The sequence below is a fragment of the Ammodytes marinus genome (genome assembly GCF_949987685.1).
Source record: "Ammodytes marinus genome assembly, contig: scaffold_123, whole genome shotgun sequence".
NCBI lineage: Eukaryota > Metazoa > Chordata > Actinopteri > Uranoscopiformes > Ammodytidae > Ammodytes > Ammodytes marinus.
This window is the reverse complement of record NW_027648105.1, coordinates 50,001-60,000: the sequence shown is the minus strand read 5'-3', so window position 1 is coordinate 60,000 and position 10,000 is coordinate 50,001. Positions and strand designations below refer to the sequence as shown.

At 46.9% G+C, this 10,000-nt stretch overlaps 1 protein-coding gene across 1 annotated transcript; it reads right to left on the bottom strand.

The window, feature by feature from the left end:
* Positions 1 to 3,460: 3,460 nt before the first annotated feature.
* Positions 3,461 to 9,018, bottom strand: tmub1 (transmembrane and ubiquitin-like domain containing 1). Its single transcript, XM_080054913.1, has 3 exons — positions 8,758 to 9,018; positions 6,540 to 6,960; positions 3,461 to 4,990 (listed from the first exon to the last, which is right to left on the bottom strand). The coding sequence occupies exons 2-3, from the start codon at positions 6,935 to 6,937 to the stop codon at positions 4,642 to 4,644; spliced, it is 747 nt and encodes a 248-aa protein (XP_079911039.1). The 5' UTR covers positions 6,938 to 6,960; positions 8,758 to 9,018; the 3' UTR covers positions 3,461 to 4,641.
* Positions 9,019 to 10,000: the final 982 nt, after the last annotated feature.

The window sequence follows — 10,000 nt, the reverse complement described above, 5'->3', positions numbered from 1 at the left end:
GCTCCGTTAAAGACAGGTTAGTACATACTGCATACTATACTCTATCACCCACTGTACTCTGTTCTACTGGAGAGACATGTACACTGACTATCTCCTGGGGTCTGTTAAAGACAGGTTAGTACATACTGCATACTATACTCTACTGGAGAGACATGTACACTGACTATCTCCTGGGGTCCGTTAAAGACAGGTTAGTACATACTCCATACTATACTGGAGAGACATGTACACTGACTATCTCCTGGGGTCCGTTAAAGACAGGTTAGTACATACTGCATACTATACTCTGTTCTACTGGAGAGACATGTACACAGACTATCTACTGGGGTCTGTTAAAGACAGGTTAGTACATACTGCATACTATACTCTGTTCTACTGGAGAGACATGTACACAGACTATCTCCTGGGCTCTGTGAGAGACAGGTTAGTACATACTGCATACTGCATACTCTGTTCTACTGGAGAGGAATGTACACAGACTATCTACTGGGGTCTGAGAGACAGGTTAGTACATACTGCATACTGCATACTCTGTTCTACTGGAGAGACATTTACACAGACTATCTCCTGGGGTCTGTGAGAGACAGGTTAGTACCTACTGCATACTGCATACTATACTCTGTTCTACTGGAGAGGAATGTACACAGATCACCTGCTGGGGTCCGTTAAAGACAGGTTAGCATATATACTATATTTCTACTGTACTCTATAATACAGACATGCGTTGCCCTCTCCTGCAGCCTGCAGCTGGTGACGCAGCACGGTGGTGAAGATGAGGCGTCTTCTTCCTCCTTCCCTCTGACTGAAACCATCCTGCTGCTGGAGGCTGCCGGGGTCACGCTGCCCGAGCACATGGCCCAGGAGCTCAGGGTATGACCTCACTGTGACCTCTGACCTCACTGTGACCTAATGACCTCACTGTGACCTAATGACCTCACTCTGACCTCACTGGAGACACTGAACAGTTACGGGCTGTGTTCGGAAAGCCATACTAACGTCCTACTCATACTCATTTTGACTTCAATTTGAGTATGTGACGGTTGGGTATGCAAGTTTGGGTATGTGAGAAATTCCCGGATGAGTACTAACTTCCGGGAAGATTTTGGGTATGGATTGATTGGATACTTTTCCTACTCAACCGCCCCACAATGCATCGCGTCTTTTCAAACGACAAGGAAGGTTTTTTTTTAATTCTATATTTACAATTCTGCATTTCCTGCACAACACAGGACTGTATGTAAAAATCTAGTTCTATATCTAACCTGTGGAGGGCGGCAATACGCTAAACAGCGTCTAAACGGCCGGAATCTTATAAGAAGAAGAAGAAGTTCTTTATTGCTTGAGTATACTTCACTGAAAACGTTTCGACGCACCTCGCATACACAATGGATCTTTGAGTAGACAGTATGTAGTATATAGATGGTGAGTATGTAGGAGGGAGGACGCTAGTATGGCTTTCCGAACACAGCCAAAGTCTTTATTGCTTCCGTATACTTCAGTGTAAACGGTCAGACGAACCTCGCATACACAATGGATCATTGAGTAGACAGTATGTAGTATATACATGTTGAGTATATAGGAGGGAGGACGTTAGTAGGGCACAGCCCCTGTGTTCCAAATAACATACTTTTACTCTTACTTGTACTATACTACATACTAAATCATGCTGGTATGAATACTTACTCAATGAAATTGGATTTATTAGGTCATCGGGTATTTTAGGGTTACTGCATTTCACATGCATGTTTCTCTAGCACAGTTAATAACTGGAAGTTTGGGGATTGGAACCCAGGGAGAGATTATTCCATGATGTTTGGAAAACCAAGAAACACGTTCATATTGAATGGAAGTTTGTGTCACAGGTTGTTAACAAAGGTTTCGTATTGTTAAGAAGACTCGTTAACCTCAGGATATTATTCAGTAATCCACATTCAGACCATTCTGTAAAGTATTGATATCTGATGATGACTTGAGTTTATGAAATGTAGTAAAAATGGTAAATGTAAATCTGCAGTTAAAATACACAAGTTCAAACTTCACGCGTGTGTGTGTGTGTGTGTGTGTGTGTGTGTGTGTGTGTGTGTGTGTGTGTGTGTGTGTGTGTGTGTGTGTGTGTGTGTGTGTTGCTGAATTGTCCATACTCATGTATAGAGATAAGCTTTTTTTATGTGATACTAACATCTGTATTAGTTTGTTTATTATTGTTTAAAGGTGCACTATGTAACTTTGTGTGTGTGTGTTTCAGTGCTGAGGCTGGAGAGGAAACAGCTGATCATCAGAGAACACCAGGACTGCAACTCCCACAATGCATTGCACCAATTAAAGAGAATCACTTCCTATTTAAACCTGTTCATGTCTCAGTCTTTTACTGATAAGAAACATATGGACATGAAAAGACATGAACTTATAGCTCAACAAACAGACTGAATAGGGTTAGTATGTAATATTATAATATTATTGAAGCTGGTAAAGAATACTTGATTCCTGCCACTTTCTGTGTGTGTTTGTGTGTCTGTCTGTCTGTGAGTGTGTGTGTGTGTGTGTCTGTCTGTCTGTCTGTGTGTGTCTGTCTGTCTGTGTGTGTGTCTGTCTGTGTGTGTGTGTTTGTGTGTCTGTCTGTCTGTCTGTGTGTGTGTGTGTCTGTCTGTCTGTGTGTGTGTGTGTGTTAACTGCTACTAGCCTCCAGACACCAGAGGGGTATACTACGAAGCAAACTCAACAGAGCCCGGCTCTCTTTTTTTGATCTGGTTCAACATAACACATACCCTCGCTCAGAGCTGACCGGTATCACGAAGGCAGTTATCAACCTCTTATGTTGAACGAGGGTTTCAGCTTCAGGCTCTGTGCGCGTCCCCATGAGAGGGGGCGTTTGACCGTCATTTGACTCTGCTTCCGCACAGACTGGACTGATCTTGTGCCGCTAACTTTACACTAACGGACTGATTGTGAGCAGCTGACTTCGCTGACTTCACTCAAGAGGAAGAGTTTGAAAAAAAAACTCTTACTGCAAATAAGGAGAGTGGAATGTTGTCAGAAAATTGGGCTACTGAATTGATTAATTTATTTTACAGATCGTTCTCGCAGTGCGTAACGTGACATTATAAAGCAATTAAAGGTTGAACTCAGATTTAAACAGTACACCATTTAGCCTAGTTGAATGATAATCCTACACTTAAGAATCTGATTTAAGTCTGACACTGTCCCCTAATGAATAGCATAGCCTATGAGGAAAATCACTTTAGTTTTGGGCCACTGTCCACATCAAAATTAATCCAATTTTGATTTTGATTTAGGCTAATAGCCCTTTATTTGTATCTTATAAATACCATTAAAATAAATAGCCTACATACAAAACCTGTAGTCTGTATTTTCCGGACAAATATGAATCTACTGTGAGACGCTTAACCTGCGAGTCTGCAGCGATGTCCGAACTGTGACAGCTGTCACCTGTCACGTCCCAACTGTAATCGCTACTGATGAAAAGAAAGAAGCCCACAGTGAAATAATGTTGCAAACTGTGATTTTATAGAACGCTTTATTAAGAGCCAGTGTGTGTAGATCGCCAGGTAAAATCATTTGAGGTGAGAGCATAGAGTGGCGCTGCATACAGTAGGTCTAGGCTATTTAACATTTTCTGCATCAATAACTGTAGGACTATGCATGTGGCAAAAAGCCGCAGCGCGATGTTACAGTTCACTCTGCTGTAAGCCTAATGTCACGGCTTCGTTTCGTTCATTAACTTACTGATCAATAAGTTTACTGATTTAACTAGTTTACTCAGTGAGAAGTATCGCTCAGACAATATAGTCAGGTCCGCGGGATTTCTAAAGGTGTAGTTTCCTTAAAGGGCAGCGCTCTAAGAGCCGAATTTAAACTCAAACTCTGGAACAAAAACTGGTCGGAGCAGGTTAGCCGTGCAGCCTCTGTTACCACGGTGATCTAGCCAGGTAGAAAGAGAGCCACCTTTCGTGATACTGAAAACTCTGGCTTTAGACTCAACAGACCTCGCTCAGCCCTTAATCTCGCTTCGTAGTATACCCCTCTGCCGTATCTCACAAGGTTAGTCGTTGAATCAGGGGCTGCCTTCCACTAACATGAACCAATCAGGGGCTGCCTTCCACTAACATGAACCAATCAGGGGCTGCCTTCCACTAACATGAACCAATCAGGGGCTGCCTTCCACTAACATGAACCAATCAGGGGCTGCCTTCCACTAACATGAACCAATCAGGGGCTGCCTTCCACTGACATGAACCAATCAGGGGCTGCCTTCCACTAACAGACAGAAAGAAAGACACTGAAATAAATTAATGATTTAATAGAATCTTTGTGGTTTAATTTACAGGCAGACGGGTCCAGTCTAATGCCTGGACAGACGGGTCCAGTCTAATGCCTGGACAGACGGGTCCAGACTAATGCCTGGACAGACGGGTCCAGTCTAATGCCTGGAACTACATTACAAAGTAAAAAGGCACAATGATGATGCAACGAGCCGCTAAAAAACAACAAATTAAAGTCCGCACGTTAACTCTGGCGTCTCCATGGCAACAGAAAAACAAAATATCAACGATCAGCGTTCGCTCCAAAGTCCAGCGACTGTGAGGTCACAGAGAGAGAGAGGCGGCTAGCTTAGCGGCTAGCTTAGCGGCGGTACACTCCGAAGGCCGCCAGGCTGAGGAAGATGGTGACGCCCACCAGCGAGGCGGAGGCGGGCGCGGTGAACAGCTGGCGGTACTGGATCTGGCAGTACCAGAGCACGGACAGCATCAGACCGAGCAGCGGCACCATCAGGCTGCCCACGTTCAGGGCCACGGCCACCTGGTCCTGGGCCACGCCCCCCCCACCGGCCCGGGCTACGTGCTGCGAGATGTGGCAATGCAACACACAGTTATTAGCCAGGTTCAGCGAGGCCAGCGTCTGGGAGTCGTCATGCAGCAGCTGGCCCTGGTAGATCAGCCTCACCTGCTGCTCCTGGCCAGAGAAGTAGGTTCTGGAGAGAGAGAGAGGGGCGAGAGAGGTTAGAACTAACAGGGAGAGAGAGGGGCGAGAGAGGTTAGAACTAACAGAGAGAGAGAGGGGCGAGAGAGGTTAGAACTAACAGAGAGAGAGAGGGGCGAGAGAGAGGTTAGAACTAACAGAGAGAGAGGTTAGACCTGACAGAGAGAGAGAGAGAAGTAGGTTCTGATGAGAGAGGGGGAGAGAGAGAGAGGTTAGAACTAACCCTAACCCCCTTTACATACCTCTTGATGTATCCGATGGTGTCGCCCGGTTAGGGCTAGGTATAGGGTTAGAGGGTTAGGTAGATGGTTAGATGGTTAGAGGGTTAGGTAGATGGTTAGAGGGTTAGGTAGATGGTTAGAGGGTTAGGGGGTTAGGTAGATGGTTAGAGGGTTAGGGGGTTAGGTAGATGGTTAGAGGGTTAGAGGGTTAGAGGGTTAGGGGGTTAGGGGGTTAGGTAGAGGGTTAGGGGGTTAGGTAGATGGTTAGAGGGTTAGGGGGTTAGGTAGAGGGTTAGGGGGTTAGGGGGTTAGGTAGATGGTTAGAGGGTTAGAGGGTTAGGGGGTTAGATGGTTAGAGGGTTAGAGGGTTAGGGTTAGGGGGTTAGGTAGATGGTTAGAGGGTTAGAGGGTTAGGGTTAGGGGGTTAGGTAGATGGTTAGAGGGTTAGGGGGTTAGGTAGATGGTTAGAGGGTTAGGGGGTTAGGTAGATGGTTAGAGGGTTAGGTAGATGGTTAGGGGGTTAGGTAGATGGTTAGAGGGTTAGGGGGTTAGGGGGTTAGGTAGATGGTTAGGGGGTTAGGGGGTTAGGTAGATGGTTAGAGGGTTAGGTAGATGGTTAGGGGGTTAGGTAGATGGTTAGAGGGTTAGGTAGATGGTTAGGGGGTTAGGTAGATGGTTAGAGGGTTAGAGGTAATAGGGTTAGAGGGTTAGGTAGATGGTTAGGGGGTTAGGTAGATGGTTAGAGGGTTAGAGGTAATAGGGTTAGGGGGTTAGAGGGTTAGAGGTAATAGGGTTAGGTAGATGGTTAGAGGGTTAGGTAGATGGTTAGAGGGTTAGGGGGTTAGGTAGATGGTTAGAGGGTTAGGGGGTTAGGTAGATGGTTAGAGGGTTAGGGGGTTAGGTAGATGGTTAGAGGGTTAGGGGGTTAGGGGGTTAGGTAGATGGTTAGATGGTTAGAGGGTTAGGGGGTTAGGGGGTTAGGTAGATGGTTAGATGGTTAGAGGGTTAGGGGGTTAGGTAGATGGTTAGAGGGTTAGGGGGTTAGGGGGTTAGGTAGATGGTTAGATGGTTAGAGGGTTAGGGGGTTAGGGGGTTAGGTAGATGGTTAGATGGTTAGAGGGTTAGGGGGTTAGGTAGATGGTTAGAGGGTTAGGGGGTTAGGGGGTTAGGTAGATGGTTAGATGGTTAGAGGGTTAGGGGGTTAGGTAGATGGTTAGGGGGTTAGGGGGTTAGAGGGTTAGAGGGTTAGAGGTAATAGGGTTAGGGGGTTAGAGGGTTAGGGGGTTAGGTAGAGGGTTAGGGGGTTAGGGGGTTACATACCTCTTGATGTACCCGATGGTGTCGCCCGGTTGGACCTGCGCCGTTCTCTCCGTGTCGTTGAGGAACTTGAGTCTGAGGATCATGTTCCTCTGAGTGACAGCTGGCTCCTCCCCCCCCGCTCCACTAGCCCCTCCCCCTGCAGCCTTCTGCTGGGGGGTTAACCCCTCTGACCCTGTTAACCCCTCTGAGCCGCTGGGGGGCGTGGCCTCGGCTGTGACATCACCCTCTGAGGTCACAGGGGGCGTGGCCTCCTGGCTGGGGGCGTGGTCGGGGGTGAACAGCTGCTCGGGGGGGTCTGCGGTGCGTGTGGAGATCCAGGCGGCTAGCATCACGGCTAACGTTAGCAGCACACCAAACAGCAGCGTGACCTCGTCCCCTACGCCCTCGATCAGCGCCATGGCAACCGGAACCTGTCACACACCTGGAGACGGAGGGGAGGAGCTTAGAACACTGTGACGTCACAGAGGGGAGGAGCTTAGAACACTGTGACGTCACAGAGGGGAGGGGCTTAGAACACTGTGACGTCACAGAGGGGAGGGGCTTAGAACACTGACATCACAGAGGGGAGGAGCTTAGAACACTGTGACGTCACAGAGGGGAGGAGCTTAGAACACTGTGACGTCACAGAGGGGAGGAGCTTAGAACACTGATGTCCAGTGTTGGGAATTTAAAAGAACGGCGTTATCGTTACTGAATGTTAAATGCGTTACTGTGAATCGATTGAATAAACTGTGTAATCCGAACGCACCCCTGGCTCCATACTACACACTGCTGGTGAGGAGACCGGTGGGGTTCGTTTCTAAAGGTTACAGTGTTTGTTATTTCTGAAAGTGTTTTAAGATATTAACAGCTGTCAGCGTGTCATCACGAGCAGAGTATTGCTACTGTTCTTCTCCTGGGATCTGTGTGCTGCTGTGCATGTTAAAGAAGGAAATAAACAGGATAAATCCTTACTCCTCCTCTCATCGTCTCATGCTTCACAGTCTGACGTGTTTTAGCCGACATGAAGTGAATCAGTGATAGCAGATCAGCACGGTACATTCAGCAGTTTCCTCTACTACTTCTGTTGAGAACAAAATACTTGAAGTGCAGGATAAACCTCTTGCTGTCTGTTGATGTGCAATAGCCTACATATTGAAGGTTATGTAGAAGTAGACCTGTCTGTCTGTCCTCTACCTGTCTGTCTGTCCTTTTTTTTTTTTTTTTTTTTTTTTTTTTTTAACCTTTATTTCTACAGGTAAATCCCATTGAGACCGAAGACTCTTTTACAAGGGAGACCTGTTCCCATTTACACGTTACCATTCACACACACATTCATACACCGATAGCAGCAGCTAACTATCGACATTCACACGAGGCAAGGTGGGTGAAGTGTCTTGCCCAAGGACACAACAACCATGACACAGGAGACAGGGCGGGGATCGAACCTCCAACCCTTTGATCATCGGCCGACCCGCTCTACCACCTGAGACACAGTCGCCCCTCTGTCGACCTGTCTGTCTGTCTGTCCTCTGTAAACCTGTCACACAGACACACACACACACACACACACACACAGTAACACATGTGCACACAGACACACACACAGTAACACATGTAAGTAACACAGACACACACACACACACACACTACCACACAGAGAGTAACACACACACACAGTAATACATGTACACACACATGTGAGTAACACAGACACACACACACACACACACACCCCCAAAGTAACAAACACACATAGTAACACACACACACACACACACACACACACACACACCCCCAGAGTAACACACACACACACACACACACACACACACACACACACACACACACACACACACACACACACACACACACACACACACACACACACACCCCCAGAGTAACACACACACACACACACACACACACACACACACACACACACACACACACACACACACACACACACACACACACACACACACACACACACACACACACCCCAGAGTAACACACACACACACACACACACACACACACACACACACACACACAGGTCGCTGAGTGAAGCATTGTGGGATGTCAGGTATCAGCTGTTTCATCGTGAAGCTAAAGCAGCTAATGCTAAGCCGGACCGGAAGTCAGCTAAACTACAAACTAACGGCTCCCCGCGCGAGTTAGTGGAACTCCGCGTGACGTCAGAGCGTCGGCAGGTGCGCGCGTGAGCAGGTGAACTCACCTTTATCTCCGGGGCCGCATAGCTGCGTGATGAAGGTGCTAAAGGTGCTAACAGCTAATCCCTCTCCCTGCTGCCACACTTCCGGATTCTCTTCTTCTGCGCTGCTGACGGAAGTGACGCAGAGCCGCCTCCTGACTTCAGTGACGTGGAATTATTTCTTCATAGAACCAGTTTGTAAACAAAGTCCTCGAAGTAGGAAATAAGATGAAAGAATATAATCCCTCCTCTCTCTCTCTATCTCCCTCTGTCTCTCTCTCACTCTCTCTCTATCTCTCTCCCTCTCTCTCTGTGTCTCCCTCTCTCTCTATCTCTCTCCCAATCTCTCTCTCTCTCCCAATCTCTCTCTCTCACTCTCTCCGTCTCTCTCTCTCTATCTCACTCTCTCTCTCTGTGTCTCTCTCCCTCTATCTCCCAATCTCTCTGTCTGTGTCTCTCTCTCTCCCTCTCTCTCTCTATTTTTCTCTCTCTCTATCTCTCTCTCTCTCCCTCTCTCTCTCTGTCTCTCTCTCCCTCTCTCTCTCTCCCAATCTCTCTCTCTCACACTCTCCCAATCTCTCTCTCACTCTCTCCCAATCTCTCTCTCACTCTCTCCCAATCTCTCTCTCACTCTCTCTCCGTCTCTCTCTATCTCCCAATCTCTCTCTCTCCCTCTCTCTCTCTCACACACACACACACAGTCATAGCCTTCTTATTGCCATAAGGTCTGACCATACACATCTATCAACAGGAATAAGGAAAGTTTATTTCTATAGCACAATTCAGACACAAAGCCATGTTTGTTTTATTTATTGGTTTATTTCAGGGACATTGTACACTAATCAACATGTGAGTGAGCCAGAGTTAGCATAAGAGGCTAGTGCTCATCTGTTGTCCCCGGCCAGATATTCAAGAGGCAAACCTAACATTACAGAAATAAAATGCACGTATACACAAAGATTAAAAAACAACATAGTCGACTCAGAAAATACAGTAACACAGAGGAAGAACGAACTGACAGACAAACAATAAAATAAGCAGACAGTAAAACACAGCGTACATTAACATTATAGGAAAGTGCACCAAACAGTAGATTAGAGCAGGACAGACACACCTACAATAAAAACATACACAGCGGCATAAAGCACAAACAAGCAGCTAAAACATATACATTTAGACCCTCACATGAACAACACAGGACAGGAGCACACGAGAGACAAGCAAGCAGGACAAAAGTCAGTTCGAAGTGCTTTACAGGGGCAGGGAA

Bases quoted from the DNA above. Each gene is read 5' to 3' on its own strand.
- tmub1 (XM_080054913.1), bottom strand. From the start codon at position 6,937: ATGGCGCTGATCGAGGGCGTAGGGGACGAGGTCACGCTGCTGTTTGGT. The intron at 4,991-6,539 runs GTATGTAACCCC...CTCTCTCTCCAG, and splicing joins ACCATCGGGTACATCAAGAG to AACCTACTTCTCTGGCCAGG.